The sequence below is a fragment of the Anolis carolinensis genome, chromosome 4 (assembly GCF_035594765.1).
Source record: "Anolis carolinensis isolate JA03-04 chromosome 4, rAnoCar3.1.pri, whole genome shotgun sequence".
Taxonomy (NCBI): Eukaryota; Metazoa; Chordata; class Lepidosauria; order Squamata; family Dactyloidae; genus Anolis; species Anolis carolinensis.
In genome coordinates, this window is record NC_085844.1 from 136735024 (window position 1) to 136757723 (window position 22700).

The following is a 22700-nucleotide window of genomic DNA, read 5'->3' on the forward strand; positions in this document are numbered from 1 at the left end:
AATAACACTATCAATTAAAATAGCACATGGTTTTCCCAGTAGCCTCCAGCATCCTGCCTGCATGCTGTTGCTGTTGTGTGACTCCACAGTATGACTAAGCACCGAGAATGCAGAATACACTAAGCATTAAAAAAACGCCTGCATTAAAATCATGAATGAAAACTTCTGCATTGAGATATGTGTGGGCCAATAGGCTCATAAACCCTTCCCACGTCTCATCAATAATACTGCAGTGGAATATAATTCTTGGGGGAACAGAGTAGTCCAGAAATAGACTCACATTGCAAAGACTTGCCTTGGTGATAGTGGAGGAGAGACTACTCCCCTTCAGGTCCCTGCAATACAGTAGAGTCTCACTTATCCAGCCTTCGCTTATCCAACGTTCTGTATTATCCAGCGCAGTCTGCCTCCTGCCCGGATGATGATGATGATGATGATGATGATGATGATGATAATAATAATAATAATAATAATAATAATAATAATAATAATAACTTTATTTTTGTATCCCGCCTGCATCTTCCTGAACGGACTTGGGCGGCTCACATAGGGAAATTCAACAGCATAATAGAAATGAGCATATTAGTATTCAATAAAAGCATCATAAAACAATATAAAACAGCTGTTTCTCTGGGCAGCAATGCGCAGCACGCCAACACACCCAACAACAAGTGCAGCCACATTTCCAAACAAGTGGCAGACTTGTTGTAAAACATGATGTTTTGGTGCTTAATTTGTAAAATCATAACATAATTTGACATTTAATAGGCTTTTCCTTAATCTCTCCTTATTATCCAACATTTTAGCTTATCCAACGTTCTGCCGGCCCATTTATGTTGGATAAGTGAGACTCTACTGTATTTGATCCACTCTTATTGTAAATAGGAAATAGTACCACTTTTCTCTAGCAATACTATAGCAAAGTTAAAAACCACACAGCAACAATAGTAATTGTAATCTGATGACAGCCCTCCCTCCCAAAAAAAATGGGTTTCCTTTCCCTACCTTTGTATTCAAAAAAACTGATACCAGGTTTGGACAGTCTCATTCCTCAAATCAGCAAACAAGATCTTGCATGGAGTGACCTAGCCCTGCCTTCAGACATGCCTGACACATCCTGCCCGGCCCAAATGACTTGAATTTTTTTAAAAGGAAAGCAGCCCTAGAAGCATGTTCAGGTTCAAATGAAGCATAATTTACACCTAAAGGGATTGTCTGTTAATTTCCCATGCCACCCACGCATACATAGCTGGAAGGAGCATTTGGTCACATAACCACTGGGTTTGTAAAGGCCAGTTCTCATGTAGGAACATGCCAAAGAATTTGCAGGAGGAAATTAAGAAACAAGGGAAAGAGAATCATCTTTGTTTTCCCTGCTGCTGAAGCCTGCCTTGCGCTTCTGTTCCACACCCAACCAACTGTCCATTGTGTACACAGCTATAGTGAAAATTGAGAAAGGGAGAACGGAGAAGAAAAAGAGGAGCTAAAATCTGAAGAGACAATGATGTGAAATTCCATTCTTCATCTTGCTGAAAATCGGATAAGCTCAAACTTATAGGGGCTCAAGGGTGGAACAGGTGCTGCAACATTCAGCAAATGTGCACTTCTATTGTGCAAATTTTGGTATGTGTTTGGGGATTTCTTTTAAGATTTCAAGGATACCACACAAAGCATTGCGCAAATGTATAAAATCACTTGAACCAAAGGCCATAATAGGACACAAACAATGAATTAATAGTGACTTAACAAAAGGTCCCCAAACTCTTAGGCCCCTTCCACACAGCTGAAGAAAATCCCACATTATCTGCTTTGAACTGGAATATTTGGCAGTATGGACTCAGATAATTCAGTTCAAAGCAGATATTGTGGGATTTTCTGCCTTGATATTCTGAGTTATATGACTGTGTGTGGAAGGGTCCTTAGACGTTTGTTCTGCTACAGCTTTGCTTTTTTTTTATAGCAGGCAGTTTCTACCACATAGTCAATCAGTTGGCTTATCCAAAGCAGCTCTCTGCATAGCAGAGCAAACGCTTGCCCAAAACTACCCAAGACTTAGCAGGACAGTATGGAAATCTGAATTACACTTTCCCCTGGTAGGCTGCAAGGAAAGGGTCACTGCGAAGGCTTAATAGTACTACTCCATTGCCTGACTTCTCTTTGAGTATGATCACTGGCTTTTCATTTAATTTATTCCATAATGAGACGACAGCATGACAACATTTGAATACAGTTTCAAGAACTGTGGATGTACTTCATGGTTATCGATTTTTCTTTTTAGCATTTATTTGAGATAGGAGCAAGGGTTAAACCCTTGTGAACTGCTGATCTGAAGGTTGGGTTGCTGACCTGAAGGTTGCCGCTTCGAATCTGTAAGACGGGATGAGCTTCTAGCTTGTGAGAACATGAGAGGAGAAGCCCAGTAACACATCTGAGCGTCCTCTGGGTAGCATCTCTGTAGACAGTCAATTCTCTCATGTCAGAAGTGACTTGCAGTATGTTCCCAAGTCGCTTCTGACATGATAAAAAAATCTATCCGAAATGCACAGGTAGTTTGTTCTTTTTCTGTTACCATGTTGGATTCCTGAAATGTGCAAGCTCTGTTATGTGTCTTGCTGTTGGTTATTAATGCATCCATAGAGCCCCCAGTGACGCAGCGGGTTAAAGCCTTGTGCCAGCAGGACTGATAACTTGAAAGTTGAGTTGCTGACCTGAAGGTTGGTGGTTTGAATCCAACCCGGGGAGAGCGCAGATGAGCTCCTCTATTAGCTTCAGCTCTATGTGGGAACATGAGAGAAGGCCCCACAAGGGTGGTAAAACATCAAAACATCTGGTCATCCCCTGGGCAATGTCTTTGCAGACAGCCAATTCTCTCACACCAGAAGCGACTAGCAGTTTCTGAAGTCATTCCTGACATGGAAAAAAAAAAGTATCCACAGGAGAGAAGTCAACAGTCATGGAGGTGGAAACAGGCTTGATCTAACAAGTCATTTGGAAGAGACATTGACAGCTTGATCCTGAAAAGGCTGAGATACTGTTGTTAATTCATTTACTGGGACAATGGTGATCAAATGTATCCGGATGACATTCTTCTAAAGCAGGCATGGAAATTAGGCAGACATCTAGATGTTGTGGCGCTCCAAACCCCAACATGCCAAGCATGGGGCAAGCATTAATGATCCACCTGTGCAATGTAGGATCTTGTCTTCTGGCTCCCAGATAATACTTTTAGATATTTTAATCCTATTGGAAAGGGTTGTTGTGGCATCACTAGACTCAAATTTGCTGTGGATTGAAGCAGCTCCCTCTTAAAGATATGGTCAGACTAAATATTTTTTTAGCTTCATGGAGTTCCTGCACCCTTTATGAGTAGTTTTCAATCATTTCAGGGCTGCCTGTGAATTATATTTTGATTTGCTGATGGCTTGATGATTGCGTAGAGACTGGACATCTCACCAACATTGCGCTTATTCTTCTTTTCAAAATTCTGTGTTTTGATGTGGAGATTTTATGTGATAGAAGAAAAAAGTATGGATGTATACATACATTAACAACAGAAGATATCAGTCTGTAACTTGCATTTCAGAATAACAATAGGGAGAATGTTTGAATCACCAACTTTTGGAACATCTCATTTACATCTCACTATATTAATGTTCTCACTTTTTTTCTTTTTCAAATGTTTGGAGGTTTCCATTATGATTAGAGGATCATCAGCTTGCAGACATACAGTCATTTTGCAGTTGCTAATTGCTTGGATATTAGTTACACAACTGTCACGACCCAGGCTACAGAGCACCAATAACCATACGCAGAGGCCAGATTCTATCTAATATCTTTATTAAGGAAATATATAAAGTTAGTAAAAGCAAATGTAAAAGTTAGTCCAGAAGTAGACCTTTCAGGGAAGGTCAAAATTAGTCCAAAGAAACAATGTCCAATATGAAATATTAAGGTCCAAAGTTGTAATCCAATAACCGAAACACTCACTTTGCCAGGCAAAGTGAGGGGAGATGACAAGGTCCTTTAGTCCATGAACTTGAGCAAGGCTAGGAAATAACTTGATACTTGAACAAGGCTTGAAACGTGGAACAAGGTAACGAGGAACAAGAACAAGGTCCGTGGAATAACTTGGTAAAATCCGTGAAACAAGGCAAGGTTTAGTCCTGGGAAAACAAGGCAAGGTCCGTTGGTAAACAAAGGCTGGGAAACAGGAGCGAAGGCTGGAAACAAGGCAAGGCTTGAGCAGGAACGAGGCTAGAGACGGAGCGCGCTGTCCAGACACAACTCGCTCCGGAGGCTGACGAATTGACTCCGCAAAGTTACTCCGCGGGGAAAACACCTATATAGAGTCTAACTTTCCCGCCGAGAGCAGTTCTCTGGGAACCAGAAACGAAAGCTAATCTCTGAGACCAGATGTTTGACTCCTTAAAGATTCTCATGGAAAGTAGGCTTAATTGGCAAATTCTTAGCAATTATTCTCGCACTCCTGCGCGAGGCTGCTTCCAAGCCTCTCTGTTGTTTACAAAACTCATGGCGAGAAAACACTGGAGATGTAGCCTCAGTATTTGTTTGACATACTTCTGGAACATAATCCTCTTGCAGGTGCAAGGTTCCCAGATCTGGCTGGGAAGAATCTGTCTGGGAAGAATCCAGTTCTGACTGGGAAGGTAAAAAACCCAAGTTTTCTTCTTCATCAGGCACCACAATGTCATGAGCAGGACTACAAGGCCCATGGGTCATCACAACAACAGAAGGAGGAATGACACAGAATAAGACTCATGTTTTGATTTCTTTGCTTTGCTGTGTAGGTTTATGGTAAACCAATTAATCCATCCTTGCCTGAGGTATATGGAATTGGCCAGGTCTAAGGATTACACTCACTATATTGTCAGACACTGGTGTAGAAAATGAGCTGTATGTGTTCTTTGCTCTAGGTAAATCTTGTGTGATGCATGTAGCCCTGCCCCTTGAAGATATTATATTACATGATAAAGTTATACTTACTTACTTAGGCAATCCCTCGTTGTCTGAGTATGATGGCTTTCCAAGTACAGTGTCTTGGCGTTGGGTACGTAGGTGACTGTAGAGTACTATTCTTGACCCTCATGTTCTTCCACAGTAACGACATTGGTTTCCAGGTGGAAGGTGGTCCCAATCAGGGTTGGCTTGACACACCTTCCTCTTGGCATGTTACTCTCTTTTGCCCTCCATTCATGCCTCTTCAAATTCCACAGCACAGCTGGTCACAGCTGACCTCCAGCTAGAGGTCAAGGACCAGGGGTCCCCAGTTCTCCGTGTCTACACCACAGTTTTTAAGGTTGGCTTTAAGCCCATCTTTAATTTTTTTCCCCTGTCCACCAACATTCTGTTTTCCGTTCTTGCATCGGGAGTATAGTACACTGCTTTGGGAGACGGTGACCGGGCATTCAGACAACGTGGCCAGTCTTCTTCTTCCAGCATGCTGACATTTGTCCGCCTGTCTTTCCAAGAGATTTGCAGCATTTTTTGGAGGCAATGCTGATGGAATCCTTCCAGGAATTGAGTGTAGTGTCAGTTTAGACAGTCCATGTTTCACAGACGTATAACAGGGATGGGCAGACAGTAACTTTATAAACTAGCACCTTGGTGTCTCTATGGATGTCCCGGTCCTCAAACATTCTCTGCTTCATTCGGAAGAATGCTGCACTCGCAGAGCTCAGGTGGTGTTGTATTTCAGTGTCAGTGCTGACTTTTAGAGAAGTGGCTGCCAAGGTAGTGGAAATGGTTAACATTTTCTAACATTTTCTGCATTTTTGGGATTGCAGAGGGATTGTCTGGTGACTGCTGGAAGAGCATTTTGGTTTTCTCAATGTTCAAAGAGAGGCTGAGCTTCTCATATGCTTCTGCAAAGGTGTTTAGAATGGTTTGTAGGTCTTTTGAATGTGCATAGGCTACATTATCATCAGCATATTGGAATTCTATAACAGATGTTGTTGTAACTTTGGTTTTGGCTCTCAGTTTGCTGAGGTTAAATAGCTTGCCATCTGTCTGATAGACGATTTCCACTCCAGTGGGAAGCTTCCCATCAACAAGATGAAGTATCATAGTGATGAAGATAGAAAATAAGTTTGGGGTATTAACACATCCCTGTTTGATACCTGATTTCACCTTAAATGGGTCACTTTGGAACCCATTGCTTTCCAAGACTGTTGCCATCATGTCATTAGTGTCCATTGTTCCTTATCATTGGCTTTAAAACAATATTTGTAGGGCTCCATAATTCCCATCTCTAGTCTATATGATGCTAATAGTACAGTATTATTATCCAGTGCATCCTTGGGTTAAAAGAATGGCTTTCCCACAAAGGCATCATGGAACTTTTTCCACCTGGCTCAGAAACTTGACTGATGCTTTGAAATATCAACTGCCTAAAGCAATGAAATTTTTTTTCTTAGTAAGTTAAGAAAAGATAAGAAGCCACCTCTTTAAAAAGCCAGGATATCATTTTGTTTTTTCTAGGATAACCCAATAATGGCCCAACAAGGTATCCTGGTCATTGCCAACAGCAATACATTGTTTGAAGCAGCGGGCCTTAGCCAGTTTATACGAGATAAGATTACTTCAAACAACCTTGGAATTATATTATTAAAAATCCTCGAAATTTGTGTGCCTAAAATTATGCAAGTGTTCCCAGACAGAGTAGAGAGCAAAAGGGAGTTGGAGGACTAGCGTAAGCACAGTCAGCCCTCTACATTCATGGGGGTTAGGGGAACAGGACCTGTGCAAAAGTGAAAATTTGCAAATTAAAAACATTGCTGTTATTTTACTTTAGGACAGACCTGCACAACCTGTGAGTAGTAAGGGGGCAAAATTATATAGGCCATGCCTCCCGGGGCTGCACATAAGTTTTTAGCACCTCACATTCTAAGTAAGGTATAATTAATGATTAATTGGGATTGTTGTTGTTTTGTGCCTTCAAGTCATTTCAGACTTAAGGCGACCCTAAGGCGACCCTATCACAGAGTTTTCTTGTCAGGATTTATTCAGAGGGATTTGCTTTTGTCTTCTTCTGAGGCTGAGAGTACTGGAACTCTCTGCCCCTGAGTGTGATGGAGGTTCCTTCTTTGGAGGCTTTTTAGCAGAAGCCATCTGTCGGGATGGCCATCTGTCGGGGGTGCTTTGAATGTGATTTCCGGCTTCTTGGCAGGGGGTTGGACTGGATGGCCCATGAGGTCTCTTCCAACTCTATGATTCTATGATGGGACTGGATGGCCCATGAGGTCTCTTCCAACTCTTGCCTAAAGTCACCCAGTGGATTCAGAGCCACAGTTTGAGGTTCAAACCAGTACACCACACTTTCTGAATTCTGATTTTTTCTTATCTTCCTTCCATTCTTTTCTACCTTTCCTCTTCTCTTTCCTTCTTTATTACTGGTGGCAGGAGTAGCCGGGGGCGCTTGATGGGTCACATGTTTTGCAGGTCGGCTTTAGAGGATACCTCTCTAGGAATCGCTAAGTCGTCCAGCATGATTCGGTGCTCATCCTGTGAGAGAAGTTGGCCATAGAGTTGCACTGGATGACCTAAAGATTCCTAGAGAGTACATTTTAAAAATAAAATCTGTGAATGATCAAACCCACAAATGTCAAACCCATAGCTGTGGAAGGCTGACTGCAAATAATTGGAAAACATTTTACAAAATTTTGAGACGAAGTTGTTGCTACTATGTATTACACAATTACTACTATTACTACAGTTTGGGCATGTTTGATATGGAAGCAATCTTAGAGATGAGTCAGTGACTTATAAATTAAAAACACTGCTGTTGTTTGGATAAAATAGCAGATTCTATGTTTTTGAGCTGTCTTTCATGTTGATGTCGTAAAACAGCATTGTGCAATGTGTGGCCCTCCAGGTTTGTTGGGCTACAATTCCCACGAGCAGTCAATGGTGAGAATTGCTGGAGTTGTACATTACCCATCCCTATTACAGAGTAATATATTGAAATATTGTACAGAAAGACCACAGCCGAGGCCATGAATATATACTTTCTGACCTATGTAAAGGACACTGAATAAGTGTCACATGTTGAGTTCTTTCTTTGCTACTTAATGTCTGAGGGATCCTAGGAAAGTTAAGGTGGATCTGACTCTCAATAATAATAATAATAATAATAATAATAATAATAATAATAATAATAATGCACTTTAATTTATATTTCACTCTATCTCCCCGGAGGAACGCAGAGCAGATTATAGAATACATAGGAGGCAAACATTCAATGCCTTTTTACATAACGACATACCATAACACAGATAGAGGTGAAGGTCTTCCCTCTTTTTCCATCTCCGGGGTCTGGAGGCAATGTTCAACTTCTGGCCATGGAGAGGTGCTCTTGTTCAATTTTTCCAACCCTAGGAGACTGTTTCTGTAGATATCACTGACCTGTTTTGCCTATCTGCAGGGGTCGACCTTTTACCTTCTTGCTGAAGCGATAGCTGTTGCTCTACTAGGGGCTGAGCTGTGGCGCAGCTGATTAGTAGCCAGCAGGAATAAATCACCACTGACTGTGAAGTCATTGGTTTGAAGCCCAGGTCAGAGTTAAAGCTCCTGACCTTTAATAGCCTAACTTGCTGTTGACCTAAGCAGCTCGAAAGCAGATTGTGTGTAAGTAGAACATTCTAGGTACCGCTTAATGCGGGGAGGCTAATTTAACTTAATCTATGACACTGTAAAACTGCTGACGGTATGCGAAGAACATGAAGAAATACTACCATCAAAAAGACTCAGCGTCACAGTGGATGATGAAGCGGCAGCTCCACCTGTGGCCGGAATCGATCATACGCTCATGAAGCCGGAAGCCGGAAAAATGTTAAATAGCCTTTATGTCTGTCTGTATATGTGGTAAGTTTGATAATGGCATTGAATGTTTGCCATGTATATGTACATTGTAATCCGCCTTGAGTCTGCTTCGGGGTGAGAAGGGCAGAATATAAATACTGCAAATACAGTAGAGTCTCACTTATCCAAGACTTGCTTATCCAAGGTTCTGGATTATCCAAGGCATTTTTGTAGTCAATGTTTTCAATATATCATGATATTTTGGTCCTAAATTCGTAAATACAGTAATTACAACATAACATTACTGCGTATTGAACTACTTTTTCTGTCAAACTTGTTGTATAACATGATGTTTTGGTGCTTAATTTGTAAAATCATAACCTAATTTGATGTTTAATAGGCTTTTCCTTAATCCCTCCTTATTATCCAAGATATTTGCTTATCCAAGGTTCTGCCATTCCGTTTAGCTTGGATAAGTGAGGCTGTACTGTAAATAAATACATAAATAAATTAATACTCAGATTTGCATGTTTTCAAACTGCTACGTTGTCAGAAGCTTAGGCTAACAATGGGAGCTCACCCCGTCCTGTGGATTTGAACCGCCGACCTTCTGGTCAGCAGGTTCTGCAGCTTAGCAGTTTAACTAGCTGCGCCACCGCATTTCTGTATTTAATTTCTAACTTGAAAAACTTTGGAAGTATAACATTTCTTCTCATTCTGGTGAATGGAGAACATAATTATGCTCAAGGCTTTCCATTGATTTGTCATTCCAAGCCAGAAAGAAAGAAAAATAAACTAGAAAAGATCAGATAGTAGAACAACTCTGTGTTTCCCAAACCACCTTGATCACAAAGACTCTGGGGAGGTCTTCTGAGGTTTCAGCAGCCCTTTCTTTGCATCTTGCTGCTGCTTGGACAAGTTTTACTGCTTCATTCTCAACCTTGTATTCTGTGAGCCTTCATTCATTTTCAGTGCCTTCCCACCCAGCCCTTCCTGTGGTCCCTGACATATCTGCCAGACAGCTGGAGGACATGAATGGAAATAGTTAAAAAGACACTCTTCTCCACCCAGGAGAAGTGGGTGTTGCCTGTGTCAAAAACAATATAAGAACAGTTGGAAGTTTCAGCAGGCAAGTAAGGCTTGAAGCGGCTGCACTGCTGGGGGTATTTGCGTCTGCCAGGGACTGGCTTTTCCTTGGGACTGTAAATAGTCTGCTTGTGCAGGATGGCTGAGAAGAAAAGGAAGGGCAGAGGAAGGGGCAGGAAGAACAAAGAAGGGAGGGAAAAGGAAAAAGGAGAAGGCCCTGAAGAAGGTACTTGCAATTTTTAGCACATTTTTCTGCCTTTTAAAAACTTCAGTCGGGAGGATTTCCAGGCTGCTTGAGCCAATTTGAAATATAGTTTCCATCGGTTTCTAAACCCAAGTCTTGGTAGGAACCTCTTAAGTTTCTTGAATGTTCAAAAATAAGACCAAAAACTAATCTCTGTACAAATCAAAGCAAGCTATTTTTTGGAAATATCTGTGGTCACGACGCCTGTAAGGTGCTGGCAGGTTGATTAGACTTGATGCAAATAAGCAATGCTGAAAAGTTTTTTGGTATATAGCTGTTACTGGGGAGAGAGAAACTGTCATCATAAACCAAAAGTGATCCAAGGAGCTGTGAGTGACATGTGCAATTGTGCATATACTCTGTTATTGGAATGACAGCTTTTCCATTGTACTCTTATCTGTTCGCTGTTTTTATTGGTGTGGACTATTAGAAATGGATTGATAATTACTGAGCTTTTTTTATTGTGTCAGAAGTGAGCATACTGCAAGTCGCTTCTGGTGCGAGAGGATTGACCATCTGCAAAGATGTTGCCCAGGGGATGCCCAGATTTGTTACCATCCTGCTGGGAGGCTTCTCTCATGTCCCTGCATTGGAAGCTAGGGCTGACAGATGAGAGCTCACCCCATCTCACGGATTCTAAATGCCAATCTTTAGGTCAGCACTTCAGCTGGCACAAGGGTTTAACCCATTGAGCCATTCAGAGGACCTTGAAAAGTGCTATCTGATGTTGAGAAGACATTTGTATTCTTTTAGTGCGTTCCCAACTTAACTAAGAAAAAAACCCCACTGGATACTTGGTACAAGGATATCTTTTTTATTTATATGGCATATTTAAAAGTGATTCCCCACTCTCTCTCTGTGCCATGAAGTCTGTGGAGACACCAAATGTAGTGATTTTCTCTCTGCTTGCATACTGTTATGGTGAGGTGAGGAACTAAATCTATTTGAATGGTGAAGGAGCTTCTTTATGAGTACTGCTATTATGTCGTTATGCTGTTATCCTTCCAAAGAGTCCAGGGTTCCTTTCACAAACTATCTGTTTTCACAAGATCATTGTGAGGTAGACTAGGTTTGCTAACAGTGACTCTTCCAGCAGAAAAAGTTTCCATAGATCAAAACTCTATAGCTGGAGACTCTTGTTTGTATCATCACACTGGAGCCTCTAGTGGCGCAATGGGTTAAGCCCTTGTGCTGGCAGGACTACTGATTGAAAGGTCAGTGGTTTGAATCCGGGGAGTGGGGTGAGCTCCCGTCTGTCAGCTCCAGCACCCCATGTGGAGGCATGATAGAAGCCTCCCACAGGATGGTAAAACATCAAACATCTGGGCGTCCCCTGGTCAGTGTATTTTCAGACAGCCAAATGTCTCACACCAGAAGCGACTTGCAGTTTCTCAAGTCACTCTTGACATGAAAAAAACCCATCACACTCTCTCTTCCCTGGAATAATAATAATAATAATAATAATAATAATAATAATAATAATAATAATAATAATAATAATAATTTTATTTCTTTTCCACTTTTCATGGCTCAAGGCATGTTACAACATAGTTAAAAGCACAAAATCATTGTAAACATTTTATAACATTTCCATATTAAAACATATTTCTATGAAATACATATTCAAATCCACAGAACAAAGATTAAAACCCAGGGCACGAGTTTAAAATTCATGCTTAAAACTGACTAGGTAGGCTAGGAGTTGTGCATTTATAAGTCTAGCGTCAGTTTATGTCTTAATGAAATTTTGTGTGTGCTCTTCCAGTCTTCCCCAACATGTTTCTCACCTCTATAAAGGGGCATACATTACATTGTGGCTTGAAGTCTAGCATCCACTTGCAGATTCCTATGGTTTACTGTACTTGGTGAAGTGCCAACACAGTGGCTAGTATAGATGTGCCAAAACCCCTGCCCTACTTGTGTTGTGGGCGTCAGATATGAATCTTTAAAAGTGAGTTCTTTCCCTAGTTAACCCCTCTCCCACTTTATGTTCGGTTCTGTTCCCGAATGTAGGTGTTTGTGTGATATTAAACCTCCCTAGCAGTAGGCTGTGGTTTCATAAACTGCCAGTGTCTGGGAGTGAGAAGATTCTGAATCATCTATAAGCCGTTTAGCAAAGGGAGATGTTGAAAGGAAAAAGAGCTGAGCAGCAGCTGTGCTAATGCCGGAGGAAGAAGAGGAGGAAGAGGAAGAGGAGGCAGGCAGACACTTCCCAGCAGTAGAGGTGATTCAGTGAGATGAAGGACAGCTTGGCTTCATTTGCCTCCAAAATCCTTTCTGATTTTCCTGCTTCTTGCAGGGGGTTGGACTGGATGGCCCGTGAGGTCTCTTCCAACTCTACGATTCTATGATTCTCTGGGTCACCCCTAGGACTGTAATAAAAAGAAATGGTCTGAACCTAACTCCCAGAGTGTTTTAGTGGGCATGGGGATCCATTGCATTATTCTGGGGCTTATTTCTTCAAATCACAATGAGTTTGAGTTGCTGTGAGTTTTCTGGACTGAATGACCATGTTCCAGAAGCATTCTCTCCTGATGTTTTGCCCACATCTATGGCAGGCATCCCTAGAGGTTGTGAGGTCTGTTGGAAACTAGGCAAGTGGGGTTTATATATCTGTGGAATGTCCAGGGTGGGAGAAAGAATTCTTGTCTGTTTGAGGCAACTGTAAATGTTGCAATTGGCCAGCTTGATTAGCATTGAATGGCCTTGTGGCTTCAAAGCCTGGCTGCTTCCTGCCTTTGTTGGGAGGTGTTAGCTGGCCCTGTTGTCAGTATGAATTCCATCAGCTGAAAACTTGCAAGAATGATAGTTTGAGACCTTCAGACTACGTCACTGAACAATGCTAATCCAGCTGGCCAATTGCAACAGTCACACTTGTCTCAAACAGACAAGAGTTCTTTCTCCCACCCTGGATCTTCCACAGATATATAAACCCCACTTGCCTAGTTTCCAACAGACCTCACAACCTCTGAGGATACCTACCATAGATGTGGGCAAAACGTCAGGAAAGAATGCTTCTGGAACATGGCCATACAGCCCGGAAAACTCTGGCCATGAAAACCTTCGACAACACACAATGAGTTTGTTTGCTTTGTAATGTTCCTTTGTCCCATGGAATGAGCTGCTATTTGTCAACAGATGCTAGATGCAAAAGGAAGCAGGGTTACAGCACCTTTCATACTCGCTGAAATCCAGATACATGTTCTGGATTCAGGAGCCCTCTTTTTTTTTTGGATCTGGCTATGCTGTATAAATGGCTCATTTCTTACCTGTTTTTTTTTAAAAAGCAACACCATTTCTGTCTTTTGAAAAAGGAAGGTCTAGGTTTCTTTTCCTCTCCCAGTGATTACGGAGTTGTGCAGCACAAGATATTGGCTCGAAGAACCCTCCTGCTTGGGGAAGAGAAAGACAATGATCCATTTGAATAGAATGAACAAAAACAAAGTGACGTGGATGCATGCGTGTGCATGCACGCACATGCACCCAGAGTAAACTAATTAGGCCTTTGAAGGGTACAAGGACAGTGCATCTAATAAGGAAATGCAAAACCAGCCTTCCCGAGAAATGAGAACTGCTAATCATTGAAGCACATAGCAAAATACTGTTGACAGGAGAGTGTGGTGAGGAGCTATAAAACCATATTACTAACAGTCACAACAATTTTATGTTATTAGAAGAACATTGCCTTTGTTAAGAATGCCTTAACTGTCAATTAATACATTGCCTGTAAGTCAGAGATATGTAGTGTGTGTTTTATATGATTTTATTAAGTCTTTTCTGAACATCATGGTAAGATAAAATAAGAAATATATGGATTGGGAAGTGGGATAAGGGAGGCGCTAACACTATGAAGAGAAAAAACAACAACCACAAAACAAACGTACACACACTCACATCAATACATGAGCCGATTGGCTAAGGAGGTTTGGAAGTTAAGGATAGAGTATACAGTAGAAGTTTAGGCTTCCAATCATCTCCATTGTGGTTTTCTTTCTTTTAATTTCTCTTTCTCTATGGTCCTCTTCTCTTATAGATATTTTCCTGTTTTATATTTTGGTTTTATTATCAAGTCTATAGTTTCTTGTTTCAGATACTGTAGTTACATAATGGTGACCAGCCCATACTTTTCCTTCCTAGAATATTTAGTTTATAGATGGGTTAGTTTGTCCATGCTCATAATGTCTGTTAATTTGGATATCCATTCTTCTGAAGTAGAAATTTCTTTCGTTCTCCATTTCCTCACATACATGATTCTGGCTGCTGTCGTCAAGTAGAAGAACAGTCTACCTCTATTTTTATCCATCTCTATTTCTATCATTCCTAGAAGGAAGTATTCAAGTTTTAGTTCTAGTTTCATGTCAAGTATTTTCTGTGTTTTTTCTCATATATCCCTCCAATACTTTTTAGCGTGCTTACAATTCCACCACATGTGTTGGAATGTTCCCATTTGTTCTCCGCATTTCCAGCACTTATCCTGCATCTTTGGATGGTATTTGGCTAATTTCTGCGGTGTGATGTACCATTGGTGCATCATTTTATACCAGTTTTCCTGAAGATCGGAGGTGTATGTATATTTTAGTTTTTGATTCCAGATCTTTTCCCGTGTTCTAATTTGATTGGATGACCTATTTTTCTTGCCCATTTTGTCATATATTCCTTAATTTGTTCAAATTGCTGTTGTCTGTCTTCAAGTAGTTTTTAACTTATGGTGACCTTGTCACAGGGTATTCTTGGCAGGGTTTGTTCAAAGGAAGTTTGTCTTTGCTTTCCTCTGAGGCTGGGAAAATGTGACTTAGCTACCCAGTGGGTTTCATTGATTGAGGGGATTTGAACTCTGTCTCCAGAGCCATCTGGTCCCACAACCACTACACATGCTGCTTCTCTTTAAAAAGCTTGCTTCAGTATATTTTAGGTAAAGGTAAAGGTTTTCCCCTGATGTTAAGTCGAGTCGTGTCCGACTCTGGGGGTTGGTACTCAACTCCATTTCTAAGCCGAAGAGCCAGCGTTGTCCATAGACACCTCTAAGGTCATGTGGCCAGCATGACTGCATGGAGCACCGCTACCTTCCCGTTAGAGCGGTACCTATTGATCTACTTTCATTTGCATGTTTTCGAACTGCTAGGTTGGTAGAACCTGGAGCTAACATGGGAACTCACCCATCCCATGGATTTGAACTGCTGACCTTTCGGTCAGCAAATTTAGCAGCTCAGCAGTTTAACCCACTGCGCCACTGGGGGCTCCTCAGTATATTTTATGGCAAGATTAATAGTGGGTGGTACTTCTAAGTGATAGACATAATGGTTATTTAAGGGAAAGGGGAGAAGAAGGCATATGCTGTAGATTTCCCATCTTTTGGGAAATAAAGGTTGGAAACTGTTCTCCTTGAATTTATTACATGTAACTGCATTTACACATATTCATCCCTTATTATTCTTAAGATATAAGATATCTAGTGCAGATACTTTGGTTTGGTTTATAACACATTATTGGCAAAACTGTAATCACACATCTTTCTTTTCCATCTGTGGTCACATTAGATTTATTATTCTTGGCTTGGATGTATGAAAACCCTTGATTTTGTTAGCTCTGACCAAAATAATATGTCTAAATTTTACAAATGAAATTGGGCCGTGGCGACGCAGCGGGTTAAACTGCTAAGCTGCAGAACTTGCTAACTGGAAGGTCGGCGGTTCGAATCCACAGGATGGGGTGATCGCCCATTGTTAGCCTCAGGTTCTACCAGCCTAGTAGTTCAAAAACATGCAAATATGAGTAAATCAATAGGTACCGCTTCAGCGGGAAGGTCACAATGCTCTATGCAGTCTTGCCAGCCATGTGTCCTAGGAAGTGTCTATGGACAACGCCGACTCTTTGACTTAGAAGTGGAGATGAGCACCACTCCCAGAGTCTGACACAACTAGACTTAATGTCAAGGGGAAACCTTTACCTTTACTTTCACAAATGAAACTGCATTTTTGAATGTCTTCTCTGTCTGAATCTTGTAACTGGCAAGTGATGTCAAGCTGGTAAATAGTGCCAAAAGTGGGCTGTATGTATAACATTGTAGGTGGGGACAAGAACTGCTATTCTTGAAAATGGGATGGAATAATTCAGCTCTACTCTTTTACCCATCGGGACCATTGACAAGATAAGTTGGAAGTGCTGAAAGTGAGTAGGATTCCATGTTCTATATATGTAGCTTGAGGGCCTTTCTGTAGTAGCTTTCCAAAATCCAGCTTTACTAGTTGAAGTCCTTTTCAATTTTTTATTCCCAGTGGTGGTTCTTCTGAGACCAAGTTTAAGCTATCACCTGAAGCACTGAGCAGTCACTATAATGTTTCCTAGGCCAGGGTGTGCACCATGTGACATGTTGCTTTTATTTAAGGGCATCCTGAAGGATATAATCCAGAATGCAATAGAAAAAGTGCTTGTGCTGACAAATTGGACTTTTATTTGACAGTAAATAGTTTTACAAATCCAGAAATGTATGGGGAACACATGCATGTGACTGAAACACTAGCCTGCATGGCACCAGCACACTTTCCTAATACACTTTATACGGAGGATAGTTGGCTGCATTACAAGGATATTTCTCCCTGAAACCTAATTCTTTTCGTAAATCTAATAGGACCCCGATGCACTGTTTCATTGTATACTGATGAACTTAGACATCTGGCAGAGCATTGCAATCTTTTAAACTTGGAAGCAATTCTGACAATGGTCTGGTTTGCAGTCTGTGGAATGGTATTTTGCGAAAGTGACTGTTAACAAACAAACAAACAAAAAAGGATGGATTTAGCGGAAGAGCCTTTTGTTTTAACCAGCTATTTCAGTTATTATTATCCCTCATTTCCCCAACATGCCTCTCAGAATATGGTAAACTTGGTAAATCATGGTAAATGGGTAGGAAAAAACTGACATATAAGAGAGCATTATATTATCCAATCTCAATATATCAGAACTTAGGGAAGTATAGTAGAGTCTCGCTTTTCCATCCTTGTTTTTATTGCTTCCCTGATTTTGCGTTGTAATGTATATTATTATCTATTGTATTGTTTAATGTGTTATGATGTGTTGTTCTTTTATATTTTGTTATATTGTATTGTTCTGGGCATGGCCCCATGTAAGCTGCCCCGAGTCCCCATTGGGGAGATGGTGGCGGGGTATAAATAAAGTTTTTATTATTATTATTATTATTATTATTATTATTGACACAACGACATTGTATGACACAGCAAACAAGATAGATATGCTGGATTTCGTTTCACAAAATCACAAGTCGAACACTTCCCAAGTGTCTAGGACTGTGTGATGTATTTTCGGATGATGCGTGCAGATCCCAGTAAGGTGGCCTTTTGCAGTTGGCAGATCATAATTTTGTCAATGTCTATTGTTTCCAAATGCCGGCTGAGATCTTTTGGCACGGCACCCAGTGTGCCCATCACCACTGGGACCACCTGCACTGGTTTCTGCCAGAGTCTTTGAAGTTCAATCTTGAACTTATTATTATCATCATCCAACCTTCGCTTATCCAATGTTCTGGATTATCCAACGCAGTTTGCCTTTTAGTAGTCAGTGTTTTTGTAGTCAATGTTTTCAATACTTTGCGATATTTTGGTGCCAAATTCGTAAATACAGTAATTAGTACATAACGTTACTGTGTATTAAACTGCTTTTTCTGTCGATTTGTTGTAAAACATGATATTTGGTGATTAATTTGTAAAATCATAACATAATTTGATGCTTAATAGGCTTTTACTTAATCCCTCCTTATTATCCAACATTTTAGCTTATCCAGCATTCTACTGGCCCGTTTATGTTGGATAAGTGAGACTCTATTGTATTATATATAACTATATTGTACTATACCACTATACTGCAATATTATTAGTTATATTACATTACATTAATTTACACTTGTAGGGTAAATGGGAAGGGGCCTGCCAAACGTCATGGGATTGCACTCACCAGGGACCGTCTCCAAAGTGCTTCAAAGGTGCAAAAAGCCCCAGTGTGATGAAGCATTTTTTTGTCCTAGTAAATCCTATTTCATCTTGTAAGCTAAGTAGGGTCAGCTCTGGTTAATAGTGGGATGGAAGACCTGCACTTGATCTTAGCCAAAAGGCTGAGAAGTGATACTGGGATGGAAGATTAAGCACTTTAGGCTATATTTCAGAAGAAGGAACTGACAAAGCCACCTCTGAATATTTCTTATCTAAGAAAACCCTATGCAATTCATGGGTTTGTTGTGGGCGGACAGAAAACTTGAAGCCGGGTAAACATACATGTGTCATGGGACAAAAAAGTAGCCTATGAGCAAAAATCAATAGGGAAAGAAAAGAGAGAACAAAAAGAAAAGAAAGATAGAAAAAGCTTGTTGTGTGTTTTCTATGGCCATGTTCCAGAAGCATTCTCTCCTGATGTTTTGCCCACATCTATGGCAGGCATCCTCAGAGGTTGTGAGGTATATTGGAAAAAACTAAGCAAGGAAAGTTTATATATCTGTGGAAGGTCCAGGGTGGGGGAAGGAACTCTTGTCTGTTGGAGGCCAGTGTGAATGTTGTAATTAATCACCTTGATTAGCATTAATGGCATTGCCAGATTCATGTCCTGGCTTCTTCCTGCCTGGGGGAATCTTTTGTTCAGAGATGTTAGCTGCCCCTAATTGACTAATGTCTGGAATTCCTCAGTTTTCAAAGTGTTCTTTATTTACTGTTCTGATTTTAGAGATTTTAAATACTGATAACCAGATTTTGTTCATTTTCATAGTTTCCTTCTTTTTGTTGAAATTGTCCACATGCTTGTGGTTTTCAATGGTTTCTCTGTGTAGTCTGACATGGTGGTTGTTAGAGTGGTCCAGCATTTCTGTGTTCTCAACTAATATGCTGTGTCCAGGTTGGTTCATCAAGTGCTCTGCTATGACTGACTTCTCTGGTTTGATTAGTCTGCAGTGTCTTTCATGTTCCTTGATTCGTGTCTGGGCAATGCTGCGTTTGGTGGTTCCTATGTAGACTTGTCCACAGCTGCATGAGATATGGTAGACTCCTGCAGAGGTGAGGGGATCCCTCTTGTCCTTTGCTGAACATAGCATTTGTTGGATTTTCTAAGACAGAGACCTACCCAGAGGATAAAGTGTTCTTACCATACATCAAGGGAACCACTGACCACGTAGGCAAGCTGATGAAGAAACAACCTACAAACTATCTACAGACCCACTAAGAAAATCCAATAAATGCTACATTCAGCGAAGGACAAGAGGGATTTCTCATATCAGAAGTGACTTGCAGTATGTTCTCAAGTCTCTTCTGACACAATAAAAAAAAATAAACTGGCCAGTGCTGAGTATTCTGCACTTTGACTTGAGAGTGATTGCAGTGGTGAGGGCCTGTCAGTTGATATTCTGTCTTTCAGGCTGCAGATTGTCTTGGTCAGTCCTATAAGAAAGCACACGGTCACTACCAACTTGATATGTGCTGTTGCTAGGAAAGTGGAAGTCCTTATGTGCCTCTGTGGGGAAAGAAGGGTAGTGGAACTGAATGGGTAGAAAGAAGGGAAACAGGTGGTGGTGGATTAGGGAGCCTGCCTTGGAATTTGTATCTTTATGCTACTATGTATGTTATGATTTCCTGATAGCGATAGCTATGCCTCTAGCAAGTGAAGTACAGTGACATGAGAAAATATAAGGGAAAAAGAGTCTGGATTAGCACATAAACCTCAATAGTTAACTCTGTGTCAGTCATTGGAACATATTGATTTATTTTTGGCACCAGGAGCCTTGAGGACAACAAAAACAGCCTTGCAGGGGCTGCATGTCAACCATGGGTAAAATAGCATTTTCCTGCTTCAGTTTCCTGCATCTGATATGTCGATCATGACTAATAGCTGCTGATAGCTCCAAACGCTACACATTTTCGGAATCCTGCATTTCACCCTGAGGCGCAGTTTCTCAGTGGCATAGATAGTGAGGAGAGAGAGGTAGAATGTTGCATATGTGAGCTGTCCTGGGTTATACTCTGGGAGAAAGGCAGCATATAATTAAAACAATAAAATTAAACAGCAATATATAAATATGTAAATTGATGTTTGGTCCCAAACTTCAGTGTTTGCCCTCCATTCCTCCTTAAGCAAGATAAGCATCATAGAAGGAACTGAGTTGATCCTCAGCTAGTTAGGCGATCCCTCATTGTCCAAATATGATGGCCTTCCAAGTGTAGTGTCTTAGCGTTGGGTACATAGGTGACTGTGGAACCCCATTCGTGTCCCGCATGTTCTTCCATAATGAGGACATCGGTTTCCAAGTGGAAGGCAATCCTGGTCAGGGTTAGCTTGACACACCTTCCTCTTGGCATGTTTCTCCCCTTTACCCTCTATTTGTGCCTCTTGAAGTTCCACAGCACTGCTGGCCACAGCTGAGCTCCAGTTAGAGCACTCAAGATTAATGACTAAGTAGAGTACTTCTATATTATTTCGTTATTATTTAACATCTTGATGTGCCAGCAGTTTCCAATCTACTGTTTTCTGAATAAAAATATCAATTTTATTATAAATCCAGAATTGTTTATATCAGTTTTTAAAACTTGATAAATAACTTGTTAGTATTTCTTTGGATTGCAGTCCTGGCATTGCTCTCCAAGTGCTGCTTTGATTTAAAGATACAAGAAATGTTATGTGTTGAGCAGCGATAACTTATTGCATTTAAAGTGATTTTAAAAAACAGTATTTGAGGCCCCATCTACACTGATCCCTTTTGTGTGCAGGGTTGGATCAGCTCTTGGGCAGATATACATTGCATGGGGTTGATCTGGCTTACTCTGAGAAAAGACACTTAATGTGGCTTGCATTCTGTGGTTAAGCTAACCTGGGTAAGGGACTAGCCAGGTAGGTGTCTCGATAGCCATCCCACTCTCCTCAACCTTGGGTGACTCAGGGATGTAGTATGGCTGCCCCCTCCCTACCTACTACCAGGTTACGTGACCTGTGAAGGAGGTCATGCGATCGAGTAATGGTATAAGAACACCCATAGGATCAAGTAAGTGGCTGTATTGATACTGTGTTGATCCTGTAGCCAGTAGTGACTGGGGTAGATGTTATTTATTTATTTATTTACTTACAGCCAGTAAATCAGAAGACATTTACTTCTGGGGGGAGAGCAATGACCAATCTCAATAAAATAGTGACGAGTAGAGACATCACACTGGCAACAAAGATCCGCATAGTTAAAGTAATAGTATTCCTCGTAGTAACCTATGGATGTGAGAACTGGACCATAAGGAAGGCTGAGCGAAGGATGCTTTTGAACTGTGGTATTGGAGGAAAATTCTGAAAGTACCTTGGACCGCAAGAAGATCCAACCAGTCCATTCTCCAGGAAATAATGCCTGGCTGTGCACTGGGGGGAAGGATATCAGAGGCAAAGATGAAATACTTTGGCCACATCATGAGAAGACAAGAAAGCTTGGAAAAGAGAATGATGTTGGGGAAAATGGGAGGAAAAAGCAAGAGGGGCCGACCAAGGGCAAGATGGTTGGTTGGTATTCTTGAAGTGACTGGCTTGTCTTTGAAGAAGCTGGTGGTGGCCATGGCTGACAGGGAGCTTTGGTATGGGCTGGTCCATTAGGTCACAAAGAGTCGGAAGGGGCTGAATGAATAAATAACAAAAAACATGTATACCCTGTCCTTGTATACCCCTTGTATACCCCTTGTAAAACGTGTATATCCCAAAGGAGACTCAGAGCGGCTTACAGAACACACATACAGCAAACATTCAATGCTGATTATACAATTAACAAGTACAGACAACACAAACAGAAGTAAAGGCAGTTTCCCCATTGTATTTCCGGCGTCTTGGAGTCTGTGCTTGACTCTGGCCAGGGAGGTGCTGTCACTCCATTTTCCATGCCAAGGAGCTTTCCTCTAATCAACATCCTTAAGGGCGCCTTTAATACCTCCCTACTAAAAACGGTACCTATTTATCTGCTTGTACTTCCGCTTTCAACCTGCTAGGTGGGTAGGTAAGCTAGAGCTAACTGCGGGTGCTCACCTCGACCCGAGCTTGAACTGCCGACCTTTTGATTGGCAGGATTTTTCTGCAGCACAGCTGTGCTGGCCTCTGCTCAGCTGCACCGAACAATTTTCAGTGCAGCTCAGCAGTTGGGGGCTCCCTGCTTTTGAGGTAGCTCATGGATTCCCTTTTGGGCCACAAAGCAGGCTGGAGTCAGCATCTCGAACACTGATTTCAGCCCACTTTCTGGGTCAATGTAGAAGGGCAGAGAGAGAGAGAGAGAGAGAGAGAGAGAGAGAGAGAGAGAGAGAGAGAGAGAGAATTTGATTTATTTACTAATGTACTGGTATATTTGTTCATAATTTATTAGTGTATATGATATATAGTAAGACTAAGCCAAAAATTATCAACACATTTCAGCTTGAACTGAAAGATGGGGCCAAGAAAGTGCACTGAAACAGCAACATGACTCTGATTATTTCTTGTTTCCATCACCCGTTTCTTGGCTGCAGTGCTGCTCCTCTTGGCAAGCGTTGGCAGCTTCTATTGTTCG

The 22700-nt window shown here is 41.2% G+C and overlaps 1 protein-coding gene across 4 annotated transcripts in view; it reads left to right on the forward strand.

Annotated features, from left to right (window-relative positions):
* The window catches only part of nrg2 (neuregulin 2), a 224051-nt gene that overhangs the window by 89276 nt on the left and 112075 nt on the right, over positions 1-22700 (forward strand). Inside the window, exon 1 of one of the 4 annotated variants that reach the window (XM_062977890.1) lies at positions 10019-10129. The exons of the other annotated variants lie outside the window; for them this stretch is intronic. Coding sequence (XP_062833960.1) covers positions 10042-10129 — 88 coding nt within the window. The 5' untranslated portion in view covers positions 10019-10041. Of the gene's footprint in view, positions 1-10018; positions 10130-22700 lie in introns of those variants that run through there. 4 annotated transcript variants of the gene reach the window in all.